Raw genomic sequence first — 15,257 nt, 5'->3', positions numbered from 1 at the left:
TGTAAGACTATCATTAGAAAAGGATGAAATAATAAACCATGTTATTTAATGCTTTTCTTAATTAAAATAGTCATAGTGTACATACACTCAGTACGTATACTTCAGGGGGCGGCGCAAATAATCAAACAATCTTTATTCCGAACACATTTTGTGCTGGCTTTTCTCGATATGCTTGCACAAAATGTGTGAAAAATTTAACGTTTTGACAATAAACTTCGCATTACTGTACTAATATACAATAAGTATTATTAACAATCAGTTATTTTAATGGATTTTTACACAACAAAATAAAAAGGGAAAGATTAATGTCGGCGGAACAATTCGAAACAATCTTTTGCGCTAGAATTTCTTAATGTTTGTAACATCGATATATCGACGCTCAATGCTGCACGGATTAAGCATCGTAAAAATGTATAAACAATTAACCTAGAATACTGAACTACAAAATTATATTGTTAATGACGGCAAACGAGCCGTCGAATCTCGATTGAACTTACATGCATTTAAGTGGACAATATCGATCGATAATTCTTTTTATCTCTCAAAATCGGTATTCAATATTTATATTGCTTTCCTCTTCGCGTCTCTTTTGCACGAGTACGCTAATCGAAGACCGATTTTGATGACGACTCGCCACTAATAAACAATAATTCACAAGAAATTCCTCCTATCGATCAGTGATGTAAAAGGTACTTTTTATTTTCAGTATCTAAATACAGATACTTTAAAAGTACATTTAATTTTAGCTAATTAACAGTTTCACCCTCGTATAATATTGTTTGATTATATTATAATACTGGAATTTTGAGCTAATTAAAATTTTTTTTTTTTTTAATTTACAAAACATTATCAAATGTTTTAAAAAATTTAGAATAAGTATTGAAAATACAATGAGTTCTTTCTACGAATACATTTGTTTCATCGCAAAATATATTTTCAGATACAAGTATATAGAGGTATTTAAAAATTATACCTGTATCTGTTGAAACTATAAGGAGATATTTATATCCTTCTCAATTTTGCATCACTAGTATCGAGGTTCAAGTGATTCGATGCGGTATATAACGAGGCGAAATTGTTTTAATTTCTCGCGATTTTTGTGGATTCTTTGTTGCTGGTGACATGCTCAAGGTCGACTCCGTCATATTCCAGACCACCCGTGCTATCGTAATACGCGTAATCGTAATCGTTCTTTTTGCCCGATTTTGGTCGTGTTGTCGTACTGCTGGGGCTGTTGCTGTTATTGCTGCTAGGTAATCTAGTCGTCGACGTGAACGGTCTCGCGGATCCGCTGACGTAGGTAACTCCACGTGACGTCGTTGTCGGTTGAACGGTTCTCTGAGCGTTGGAATTAAAGTTATTTGGGTTATATGTGGTAGCGCTAGAAGGCCGTCTGTAACAAGAAAAAGAACGCTGCAATCAATCTTCTTCTCCAATACACTAGTCTGTAGAATTATTTCACAAAAATGGAAAGATTCGAACAAGAATACAAGACACATTTTGATGAAAGATAAATCCTAAAATCTTTGTCAGTACGCTTCTTATATTCTCGATTAAATTATTTTCTTTCTTTAGATAATATTCGATTTTAAATTAGTAATATTTTAATATACATATATATTTATACATAAACAATGGTCTGATTAAATCAACAAAAACGCCTACCAACGACATTTTTATGAAATCGAATAGAATTTCTACACATTTGTCATAATCAGAAATTCTGTTTGTTCTTAAAATGTGTCATTCTTGTTACATTTTGTTGGTTTAATCAAAATATTCATCGTATAAATATTAAAATATTTTTAATTCGCGTTCAACTCTAGGTTGCCTGATTTTTTAAACAAGTTTACAATGCCATTCTTGTTGGACTCTTTTGTTAGTTTAATTAGAACATTTTTTTCAATATAAACTTTGTTTCAAGCTTCTGAATTGAATGGGAATTTAAGAATAATACCATCTTTGGTAAAGTTTTGAATAAATTTAATTTCTAGTTTACCTTGGTACCGGCGTGGTGGTTTTCGGCGACTCAGCGAGATGATTGATACTTGCGGGGCTGAAACCAATTCCCACGGAAGATCTCGCGAGGTTGAAGCTACCCGCCGTGCTCGTTTCGATATAATACGACTTGCCGCTACTCGCGTTGTCATAATTATTATATTGAGTTGCCTTCTTGGGCGTTTTTGTGCTATCGTAGTATTGAGTAGAAGGCTTATTCGCTTGACTCGTTTTGTCGTAATATTGGCTGTTATCATTGTTCCTCAAAGCGGTCTGCGCGACAGTATTGTCCACGTTCACGTATTTTTTCGTTGCTGGGCTGTAAGTTGTGGGTGCATAACTGTTACTTGCAAAATTGTTGGCGTAATATTTGGCAGTAGTTTGAGAAATGTCCTGACTAGTGGACGTGGCTGGTCTGTACTGAGCATTATTGTTGTTGTTGTTGTAATTATGGTTATAAGCTGTAGGTGCGGGCGTGGTAGACTGATGCGCAACTGATGCGCTGCTTCCTCGTTGGATATTGTTGTAGCTCCTCTGTTGATAATTAGTGTAATCGCTGGTCTGATAATTTACAGTACTCGGCTGAACAGTGGTGGATGGCGCGAATTGATAAGTCTGATAGCTGGTCTTCGGATTGTAGCTGCTTGGTTTCAGCGTTGTAGCTTGAACGGAACTGCCAGTATTCTGTGGAACGGAACTACCAGTATTCTGTTGATTGTAGTTCGAGTTGTAGAGATTGTAGAAGTTTGTATTGTAGGCGTTGTTCGAAGTTGTTCTGGCAGTCGTGCTGGGTGATTGATAGTTGTTATATGTATCCTGGTATGTCGTACTAGGTCGATACGTAGAGGACGGTGCGCTATATCTTTGCGTGTTCTGATTCTTGTTGTAGTTCTCTTGAGGTCGGACGGTCGTTGACGGGGCGTATGTCGTAGATCGTTGATTATACGCATTGCTGTTGTAATAATTGCCGTTGTAGGTGTTCTGACTAGGCACGGCTGGTGCCGACGTGGTGGACGTTGGCGAATAGTTGCTGCTACCATTGCCGGTGTACGGTTGCTTCCTACTGGCCTTTCGAATACCGCCTTTTTTCTTGTTGTCTTGTTCTTCCTTGTACAACTTATCATCATATTCATCTTCCTTGTTGTTTCTGTTGTACAAATTGCCGCTACTGCTACCTCGCAGTATCTCGCGATTGTTGTAGTTAGACGAAGATACTCGATTCACAGCGTTCGCGGAGGATCGAACCGCGTCGCTGCTTTCGCTACGCTGAAGATGGTCTTGGGGCTCAGCGTCACTACGCAAGTTATCGTAGTGCACAGATTCCAGACCGGAACCAATTCTATACAAGTCAAAGTTGTCGCTGGCGTAGTAGAGGGTCGCGGCCTCGCAATCCACATCATACCAATCTGCACAAGTTTGACTCTCCTGATCGAAGGCGGTATCGTTGGGACAAAGGAACCTAAGTAAAAAAATAGTTAAATAATTCTGCGAATTCAGCGATTGGCTCTAACTCCGTAACCTTTACTATTTTATTATAGGCATGACATATATATATATATATATATGTATATATTTATACATATATATATGTGCCTATTTACTGTTGGTGATAAAAGACTGAAAAAAAATCTACTTTTACTTATCAAGATCGTAATGTAACACTCACTTGTAGTCCTGAATAGTACCAGCCACAGAGACACAGACATGGAAGACTTGGCAGTCGGTCTCAGGGTCCGCGTAATAGCTGCCGACAATCTTGTTGCGACAGGAGAACGAGGTTTCCGGCATGTATTGTTGAGAATATCTCGGTGGTGGTCGTTGGAGACCTAGTACGCAGCTCCATAATATTCCCACTAAAAAAAAAACACATAACAAACCCCTAAATTTTATGGAACAAAAACTTTATACAATCAATGGTGAAATATATTTGAAAAATATATTTGAAAATAAAAAAAATACATTGTAATTTATCCGAATATCTATTTTTATTTATTATTATTTTATTATTTGTATTTTTTAATACAAACATCATAATCGAACGCGATTATACATTGAAAATAGAATTGACTAAATGCACCTTTTTAGGGGTATCTACACGAAAACGTATGAATATTTATATATTCGTAACCACAGAGATTTCTTCGATTAACAGTATTACTGATTTATGAACGAAATTTTAAATAAAAAATTATTTAAATTATTATTGAATAAAATCCTCTTTGAGGTATGTTGAATTTTTAAATAGTTGCTTTTAAAATTAATTACTTCAAAATTTGACATATTTCAAAAGGTCGTATTCAATAGTAATTAAGTAGGTAATTTCTGATTCAAATTTTGTTTATAGAGACCAGTTATACTTAAAAGTCTTTGATGAATTGCACTTTATCACATTTCAGTATTTATTTAAATCGGTACCAAATGTAGTAAATCGCAAAAGTTCATCAAAGACGATAATTCTATGGCGATTCTTTACAGTCCACTTCCAGCGATTGAGTTTCACTCTGTCGTATCAATTACACGTACCCAAGATTAGAACGAGATATCGTCTCATGGACTCCATATTTTTCGTCGAGTCCTCTGGATAGTCTCTTCTCCGGATTCACTCAGCTTTTCGGACTTGGTTCGCACTCCTACGCGTTACCTGCGCGATCAGACTCGCGGACGCGACTGCAGCAGCGCGGAAAACGTTTGTACCTGAGAAGAGAAGAGGCTCGATCGCGCGCGCGGAGAAGATGCCTTCTGGGAGGATGGGGCTCCGTCGGGTAAAGCTGCGGGATGACGGAGTAGGGGTCCGAGCCCCATCGCGTATGCGGAGAAGAGAACGGTGAACAGGGCCCGCTGCGGAACGTAACGTCTTTCTCGTTACGTCACTTACAGCAACCGGGCTCGTTCGCCAAGCAGCCAACGGCGACGATGGCACGTATTATACGTGGGTATGCACATACCGTGCGCGGACTCCCGTGTAACTTACACGTTTTTATTACCACGTATAGGTATAGGCGGCTGGGTGCCGGAGAAACCGCCGCGCGCGGGAAAGCGGGAGCATTATCATCTCTTGAAGAGACTTCTCCCGCGCGCGATGCATAATAACGCGTAGGTGCTCGTTATTGTGTCGCCTCTGTTCACGCACGGAAGAAGTTGCCTAGCGGAAAGCTTCTATAGCTCGAGATTCTGTTCCCCTTTGGAAAATCAAGTCAAGGATGTAGGCATAGAAGGCGGATCGGCAAGCATTGCGCGGTAGTCATTAAATTCAACGTCGATTCTTATTTGTGATTACTTGGAGATATCATTAGAAGATATACGGTAGCATAGAGATAAGCGTTCGTGACACGAATGAACTTTAATCACATCGAATTTTTCTATTCGACTGCGCTGTTGTAACTATTTTCGTATCAAATGATGAATTTCGTATCAGGCCATATAGATGGAAGAAAGTTGCGTTTTGCATTGAATTGTATGCGGAGGGTGTGGCGATAGATAACATCGCGTGAGCCTTTAACAATGATAAAAGAAAGAAGCCGATGCCCGTCAGCGTCAATTATTCTAATAGAACTTCAAAGTAGTTATATTTTGTGTGAAAGGATATTCACTATTGCGTCACTGTATGGATAGTTCCTATCTATTTATTCACACGATTTTTGTTTTTAGAACTTAAGCTCCATTAAACGACCTGTGTATATTTTACAATTTGAGATGCCACTGCTCGTTAAATTGAGTTAAATTTAACACTGTAGATTTAATAGTGCACGTGGCACAAAATTACGGTCAGTTTTTATTCTAAATTATAAATCATCTAAAAGAAGACTTCCAAGAAATGAGAATCTTAAAGTTGACACTTTCCTCATATTTTCAGGAAAGTAAATTAAATTACTATTAAGTTGTGCTTTTTAATCTTTTTGATATTAGGAAAATTAATTAATTGCCATATTTTACACATCATTTCCATGAAAAAATGTTCAATAAAACTAAATAGCCAGCAGAAATCAATGCTCAGTAAGCGTTTTACACCGATTGGATTATACTTGTATAGATCGAAAGGAATAGTTTTATCTCAGCGAAGAAAACTTTCAACGATTATAAAATAAACATTCTTCTGAATGCACAACTATTGATTAATTTAATTATATAATAGAAGATGTTTTGCGCCGCGTCTTCTTTTATAAGTTTCATAAAAATGTAAATATTTTGCTTCTGCATCTTGTTCGTTTAGTCTCTCTTTTCATGCTTCTAAATTAATCTTCGATAGAGGAACGCTCTTCGAACGTCTCGTCTGTTAGCGCAAGTTCGGCGTGACCGGTCGTTAGGTGGCCTTTGCCAACGCGAGATCGCGACTCATTGCACTCGGAGGGTGCATCGAAGGAGTGCTCGGTTGCATTCCAGCAGTAATCCGAGGAATTACGACGGTCGGAACAGCTAGCATCTTGTTTAGGACGTTTAAATCGCCACATCCACGAACGGCCTCGCAGGTCGTTCTGCGCTATTTGAGACTACATTCTAAGGATGTTAGATATTTCAAATAGCTGAGCGAAATTTGCCGGATAATTGCACGAAAATTGCACTGACTTAGAGAATTCTTCAGCGGCATTTAGATACCTTTGTCGAAACGTAGGACTTCTAGTATCTCGGAACTTCAAAGTTAAACTTTCTCACAGGTTTCTCTGATATTAGATACATAATCCCGAACAGTTAGCAACTAATTAGAACGGATGGACTCACGTACGGGTAGAAATCGTTTGCGATCAAAGAGGAGGTTTCGTTGCAAGTGGAACTGTAGCACTCGATTCGTCGATGAGATAAGGTCACTTCCGTAGGTTGAAGTTAAGGTAGATAGAACGCGGCGTAGAACATGCAAAGGAATCGTCTACGAGCAAAAGAATCACGTGGCCCAATTCACTTGCCACGTCGCACGAAGATCGAGGTCGTACCTCGACAATTGAAATTTCGCAATTTAGCCTGTCTTGCATCCTGCAGCGCGCCGCCGGTGTAATGCGTTGTGTGTGTATGTGTGTATGTGGAAGACGAAAAGAATTCACGACAGCTTTAGAATTTAAATCTAAAGAACATCGTGCAAAATTATCCACAATGTCGTCGCATTTACGGCCAAGAAATTAACATTTGTATTTCGCAATAGATGTCTATGTTTTTTTTGACATTGATTTTAATCCAATTGACAGTTTTTTCAGTAAAAAAATTCATAAAAATATTTCAATTTTTTTAGTCGCTGCGCCCCGTTAAAAAATTCTCAGGCACCTTTCAGAAAAGATACCGCATATGAGAAAGTCCATATCTTCTAGAATTCTTTATATATATATGAATTCTGAAATATTTTAAGATCTCTAAAATTTTTTATTTCATAATTTTAGAAGGAAATTTATAAATTCTGATAAAGGTATCTCTTTTCAAAAATTTTCATAAATTTTCATAAATTTACAACGTGATAAATTCCTAAAAGTACCTATTATGAGATATGAGAATTTCTTTCATTAAGATGATGTGGTTTATATCTTAATTTACATATTTTCAAAATTTACATAAAAAAAACAATGATCTAATTATTTTCAGCAATGTAGGTGACTTTAAATGTCTCTTGACAAATGCTATATAAATGCGCAACCAGCAAATTTGCTATGGAATGTTTTGTAAACATGTATCCTGTAAAATCCATTGTAGATCAAACTTGTTTAATTCTGTTTCTCGTTGATATACACGGTATCTATTAGTCCTTAGAGGCTTTCGACATCGACGTACGTACGTGCCACGTAACAGGGCAATTAACGAATCGGGTACTATATTTTTCAATGACCGTCCCGTCCGTTCGTTTCTATTACGCGCGCCACGATGAGCTCTATGCCGTGAGGAATCTTCTCAGCCTTGGAGGGCGAAAGTTGTCTTCGGTTCTCTCGTAGATGGTACGATATTTGCACCTACAGAGGCGATTCTCGTCGTCGTACGATGGTGGGCGTAAGAACTTCTTCGGCGATTCCTAGCCGCTTGCTTATGCGAGCAATCGTGAGCGACAGATTTCGTATTCGATAAAAACGAATGATTGGGAAGAATTCTTTAGGTGACGATATAAAACAATAATAATGGTGATGTCTAGATATTTCCAATTATAATATATCCCCTTACGAATCGTTTCTTACCTCATTTTACATTATACGTCGCATTAAAATAATTTACCTGTGAGAATCAAAAACCGACTTTCAAAAACTGGCGATATAGAATTCTGAAAATCAAGAAAGATCACCGTGCGATAAACGCAATCTTTTTTAAATTTAACATTTAAAATACCAGACTATACTAAAGTTAAGTTTGTCTTGAGAAAATTGAAAATTTTAATATCTCATTAAAATATATGATGTTATTGTATGATAAGTAATACACTGAAAGAAAAAAAGTATTAAATTTTAATAAATAATACTAGCTGAATATTTAACATATATTTATATTTAATACAAGAATCATTAATTTGATTTAACTATCATTTTTTATTTAGTAAATATTTATTTATAGTAGGTAAATGTTAAGTTAATATTATTCAAACAAATATTTATTAAAAAGTATTTTTTCTCAATGTACATACAGAAAAATGTTTCTACATAATTTATTGAATCTTTACATAATATACTTATATTTACTAATATTCCTCACTTATTGTAAATGCGTCGAATATAATAGAGTGAGAGAAATCGTTGTAATTCCGTTCAGAAATAATCACGCACGTATCAGACATTAGTCTAGATCTTGATGAGATTCAATTATTAACTTCTGACTCGAAATTTTGCATTAATTTATCCAAGAATGTACGCTTCGTTCCCGACAAGGAGCCGCCGTGACGTGATATTTACTTCCCAGAGTAATCTGACACGTAGGAGTCATTAGTCTCGCCACTAAAGGGGGAACATAAATTCTTCCTCATTAAATGCATATAGAATAATTTCCCGAGTCTGCGGCAATTAAGAAAACGAACTGGACGAACGCACACCCTTATCGTCTTCACTCGCGCAATCGTCTCGCGAAATTTCCGTTGATAATAAAACTTTGCATCTCTCCCTTCTCCTGTTCTTTCTCTCTTTCCTAACTTGTAACTTTTAACTATCATTTTAAAGGCCAGATCGATATTGAATCATTGGCGAATTTCTCAAAGAGCATGACAATTCCTACGGCAGATTGCCGGCATGCTCATGGAGAAAGCGCGGAAGGTCAAAGGTTTCAGTGAACCATTTTTTCCGTAGCATCGTTGGCCTGGTACTTTCGCGAAGTACGGATGCGCAGCATCTTGATTATAATCGTGATCTCCTTGGAAAATCAATTATTTTAGCTCTTCCGTTTTCCTTAAGTTGTTTAAAGCAAAATGAGCTCACATATACATTTTTCGAACAACGTTGTCTCGTTCGATCGCAATCTTTTCCCCGTGGAAATGTTATCTCTTTAAGCATAATGTTTTGCTCCATTAGTTCGTGCCGCGTTCACTGTCAACAAATTCTACTGGAAATGAGTGAATATTTTTCAGACACGATTGTTGTTGTGATTCTCGATACTACCTTTCTCTCCTCTAAAAATACATACGTTGCGCAAACAGACGCGTTTCCGTTCGCGCTCGACTCTATGACTCTCGTGTTTCAAGATTGTCGACCGACTCTTTGAACAAGGTACCACCGCAAAGTTTCTTACTTAAGCGGATGCAAAAAGGTGCTAAGCGTATGCGAATACATCTGACTTCCGTCAGGCGCACACGTCCGTGCATGCGATCCGACGTGTGGATCTTCCGCGCGGGTTAGCCTTGAGATACGGCCAATAACGAACCAAGTTCCCCGTTTTTCCAAACTGCCGACTGTCTCCCCCCCTCCCCCTCCCCCTCCTGTCACGCACTCCGATTCCAGATAGTGAAAGTGTGGAGATTTTTGTCAGGAACGTCCTCCACCTCTCGTATAACATGCGTGCGTTTTGCGGACGCATTTGCCGAGGGTTTCCCCGCGAGGCTTGTACTAAACTTCCTCCAACACGTTTGACAAGAAAATGAGCAGAAAAGTGTGACACAAATAACGATTAATCGACACAAAGATCGATTAATCTAGAAGAATTGAACGAAAACGAAAGTTAATTGTATTTTGCAACGATTGAAATCCGTTATGCAATACACCGAAAAATAAAAACTAAATTTTAATAAACATTTGTTTGAATAGATCTAAGTAAAAATATTTATTATACTTAAAAAATAAGATAATCAAAAAAGGCTCAGTTGAATAAATCAAAAGAAACAAACAAATTGCTAATATGAGCCAACACGAGTTCTCGTGTACTTTTTATACAATTTATTCGAAATGAATAATAAATGGTAGATATATATAAAAAGTACACATTGAAAACACTTATGTTGGCTCATATTGACAATTTATTTGTTTCTTTTAAATATTTACTTAATACTATTTAAAAAAATTAATATGTATTCAGATTTATTATAAATGTTTTTCAATGTATATGTTTACAAATCTTTTTTCTCTTCAGTAATTATTGTATTTAGAGATAAGTAAATTGGGACCGAGTGGAGCATTGAGAAACGGATAATTATAATCGTTCTATAATTATTTTAAATGCTATATTTTCTGACTGTGTTTTTACAAAAACTTACAAAATACTAAAAGTATGAAATTTCTAACATAAATTACTACACGTGGCATCTATTATGCTAATGGCGCGCGAAGTTGTAGCTGAACAAATCGATCCTTTACGATCATCCCGACCTGTGACACCTGTTACGCAATACTTGTTTTTATATGCGATATCTTGATTTGAGAGAAAGTGAATGGACTTCGATTTAATAATTAATTGTCGATGTTAATATTATAATATTACGTAATATTATAACAATTAATAACAGATTAATAATAATAGTGGCATATATTATACTTACATTAATTACGAATAAATTAATTTTCTTTATTTTACTCTGATTTTTTTAAGAAAAATTTTATAATTTTTTTCTACATTACTTAATTCCAATTTGTTCTAATTTAATATGACCTATTGCGTAACTTTGTTTTCACGATATCTTTACACTTTCGTGCGTGGCACTACTCGTTTTATGCATGATGTGTAAGATTAATAAGTACAAATTTTCCAAATGTCATTCTTCAGCATTTGTTTTTGACGCCTTTGGCGTACAATGACCATCGGATTAGCCGGCTAGCAAGTAATCTAATAGCCCCGCGGCGACGGTACGAAGAGGGAGAGGGTGTCTGCTCATCTCTACCACGTGAGAAAGTGAAAGCAAAGGCCGTATGCTTCGAAGACGAGATGAGGCACCGAGACTTGATCGTCCCGGCATTCGATCGTCCTGGAAATCACTCTCCTTCACAACGATTCTCTTCGGCGGCCTCCTTACGCTGATCGTTCTTTCTTAAATCTAATCGATGCTCGTGTATTCTTCCGTCAACTCCAAATTTTATTTTGCTATCTGTCTCAGAGTTTCACAATAAAAATTAAAATTTCAATTTCATAATGGAATTAAAAATTCTTTGTACTTTTTATATATTACACTTTAGAGATTCTGTTGAATTTGATGAAAATTAATAAAATATTTTGTAGGTAAAATTAATAATATTAATTATTATTATTTATTAATATTTCTAAAGATTTAAATATTATATATTCTCATATATACCTAAGTAAAACAAGTCACGATAATAGAATGAATCGGGTAAAAAATGATTTGTAGTAATCATTTAGAAGTCGTTTTGATGGGCATTTTGATGTTATGATATTATGACTCGTACTCTGCTTGCGTACACATATATATTCGTTACAGATGATCTTCTTTCTGACAGCATATTATAAGATAATCCGTAAATTCATTATAGAGATACGCTTCTCACTCATTATTAATGCGATTGTCATCATAACCACTAACTCTCTCTTCGTCCCCTTCCCCTAACGCATATTCGATAATATCATTAGTAATAAAATAAAAGTATAAAATTTACAACGTTACTGTTAATGATGGTTAGAAAATAAAATTATTTTCCACTTACAATTGTTATCCATAACATCATGGAAAATTATATTATGTGTTTTTCTATTCTTTAAGCAATTAAATATTAATTAACTGATCATAAGATAAAATATTACTAATACTTATTTATGTTGTATTCATGCTGTTATGGAAAGTAGCAAAGCACATATAGTGTTTCTCATTGATGGTAATTGTGCGCATCAAGAACATAGCTCGACAACTGAACCGGAAAGAGGCAGCAATTAAAGCGATTAGTCTGCGGTTAATAGTTGAATCGGTTACAATTATTTTCTCGGTCTTAAATCATGACCCTAATTTCAGTCTAAATTCCTAGATATATCGCTCTCTTGTGTTAGAAAAGTGATACCTCTCAAAATTATACTAATTTTTAGGAGGGCATTTTTTAAATTCTTAATTGGAGCAACGTTTTAAGGAACCTTTTAAGGAAAAATGACATAACTTCAAATATGATGTTTTTCTAATTAGAGCTAACTATTTTAGCCCCAATAAACATTTAATTTAAAAAAATGTTTCTTTTATTTATTTATTATATAAACAATCATTCTAAACTTGAATAGAGAACAAGAGACACTTCTGTTCTCCAAGTGATTGCGAGAGTTACAAATGTATTATTTTTCCAACAAAATTTATACGCCTTTAGAATTTATTTCTTTTATTACCTTAAAATGTGAATTTTTTAGTTGTCACTTTTTTCAAACAAGCAATATATTATATTGTAGATTTAACTATTAACACAACACGAGCATTGCTTAAAGGATTAAAATATATGTCAGGCATTCCAAGCATCACTGTTTTAATGACATTTGCGCAAACGTCATTAAAACAGTGATATGTGATTATGATACGAAGGGTGATGACATATTTTACATGACATGGCATTTCTTTAAAATTTTTAAATATAATTTATGATTAGAGAGAGAGATGCTTTTATACGCGCGTACAAAACTATAAAAAATATACATAATCACGAATTTGTTTTGTATCTTTTTGTTGTAATTGAAAAATTCTTCTTATTACTAATTAATTTAAATAGTCTCTCTCTCTTTCTCTCTCTCTCTCCAGAGAGAGCATTGATTGTTTCCGTGGACGTAATTAACGTATTTGTGGGGAATTAAGCAGGTACTCGAGATCTTAATTACACGGCGAAGAGGCTGCTCGTGGTTATTGTGACATACTGTGCATACTTCGGTGCAACTCCGTGCGAAAAAGAAAATTATCCACTCATCACCGTGATACGCGCCTCTCACTTATATAACGTAGAATCCCGTTTGATAGTTCTGAAGTGACGACCATATACCTACCTCGTTTCCTACTTGTGCTCCTTTCCAGTGTCTGTATAAATTCTTGGATACTTGCATATTTTCCTTACGTGTTTTTCGCCGCCAGGCGTTTTGTCATTAACAATAATTAACGGTCAAGTCGATAAATATTTCATAATATACCCTATTGAAAAGGCCATCTGCACAATTTAAATCTTAAAAGAAAAGATACTCAGCGAGATTATTTATTCTTTACGTTATAGAGATGCGCATTAATTCCGCATATACGTAACGCGCAATATGTTATATCCGGAAAGGAAATTCTATTTGAATATCATACCGTGAATCATCACTTTTCCTTTGTCAATACGCCTCTCTATGATAAAATTAACTCTCTCGTGCGCAATGCGGGCGCTCGCATCCTTTCACATAAATAATCCATTCGCACAATTCCGATTTAGACTCTTCTTGTAAAGAAGGAAAAGTAATAAATCTCGAATAAAACGATCTTGTAAAATAAAAATCGACGAGATCGTTATAGCTAATTGTGAAATATGATTCATCTAGGTACTTCAATATGGTCTTTTTTCTCTTTCCTTCTCACAGTTGCAAAATCTTCGAATCTGCTTGCGATTGGAGTAATTAAATGATCATTAGATCCGATCCTTTAACCAGCAGAATTCGGTGTTCCTTTTTTTAAAACAGGAAACGATTTCAGCCGTCTAGGCTACCACAACTCGAAGACGATTTATAATCGTAGGTCATGCTGATGCTACACATGAACCCTAGAGAAGCCGGCATAACTTTCACTCACGACACTGTCGCAGGCCTCATGCCCCGGGCACATTACTACGAACACATTGGCGCAACGATCTCGTCGATACAGACGCGCGCACACATGCACACACCATCGCGTCGGAATGTTGCATAAACGCACGCGCGTGAAGCCGCGGTTCTTACGTGCGTGATACGCGAACCCGCGCTCGTGAAACGTGGAAGTGCTGGCCGATTATACAAGCGATTCCCACATGCCACAGCTATCTCTCCGAAAAGTTCAAGTCAAATGAGATCGAAGTGACTAACTAATTCTCACTGAAAAGTAGAAAAAAGGGGAGAAGAGGCGGGAATTAACACGTGTAAAGAAAAAAAAAAACGTGAGAATATATAAAATTGTAAGAAAGTAAAAGAATCGAAATTAAAAATTATAATGCCGAGAAGGAGTTTTTGTAATAGATACAATATTTTTTTTCGTATTTGTAGTATTTGCAAGCTTTTTAATTGGGTATAAAGTCGGGGAAGGAAAGAGGAAGAAGAGATCCTCTCGTAATTGCAAGGAAATGCAGCTGCGAGTACTCATTAACGGGGAAAATGGCGCAAGCGTGCCCTTTTTAATTATTCACGTCTCACGTAAAATCCCATGCGCGCATCTGCGTGCACATACACAGCCGCATGCTCGCGCGTGATGCATCCCCGGTAAAATCGTATCGCTCTTCCCCGGCACGTACGTTCGCATGAATGCGAACGAGTCTTGCGAAAATCCGTCTTGCACAATTGCTCCCGATCGGACTGTTTCATCTATTTAAGAGAATTGCTCGTCTTCGATTTCCCTTCGCGGAGACTAAACGCAGCGTCGTTTCGCTCAGGCATGAAGATCGATTTCATTTGTTTCCAATCGATTGTGCTTAAAGACCACAATAATCACGTGGATAACATTAAATTGTATAGCATTTATTACTGTGATTATAGATCTTGTAACATGAATTGAAAGGAGATTTCTACGAGTCTGCGTAACGTTACTTTAAACTTCAAATATATTGAATATATTTTCTAAATGAATGAAGAATTATTTTATTTTATATATACATATATATGTAAGATAATTTAGCAATAACATTTTTGCTCTTCCGCAAACTAAACAAAACGCCTATTCCCAAAAGCCATGCAAAAGAACAGATTTTTCCGCTTTC

The 15,257-nt window shown here is 36.2% G+C and overlaps 1 protein-coding gene across 1 annotated transcript; it reads right to left on the bottom strand.

Moving 5' to 3' along the window:
- Window positions 1–1,060: 1,060 nt before the first annotated feature.
- LOC108780850 (probable serine/threonine-protein kinase clkA) lies at window positions 1,061–4,558 on the bottom strand. The gene is made up of 4 exons (XM_018548664.1): window positions 4,522–4,558; window positions 3,665–3,851; window positions 2,000–3,457; window positions 1,061–1,393 (listed from the first exon to the last, which is right to left on the bottom strand). Exons 1-4 carry the CDS (start codon window positions 4,556–4,558, stop codon window positions 1,081–1,083), a joined length of 1,995 nt encoding a protein of 664 aa, XP_018404166.1. The 3' UTR covers window positions 1,061–1,080.
- Between the last annotated feature and the right edge of the window lie 10,699 nt (window positions 4,559–15,257).

The sequence above is a fragment of the Cyphomyrmex costatus genome, unplaced genomic scaffold, assembly GCF_001594065.2.
Source record: "Cyphomyrmex costatus isolate MS0001 unplaced genomic scaffold, Ccosl1.0 scaffold75, whole genome shotgun sequence".
NCBI classification, from domain to species: Eukaryota; Metazoa; Arthropoda; class Insecta; order Hymenoptera; family Formicidae; genus Cyphomyrmex; species Cyphomyrmex costatus.
This window is presented reverse-complemented; position numbering and strand designations above follow the sequence as displayed.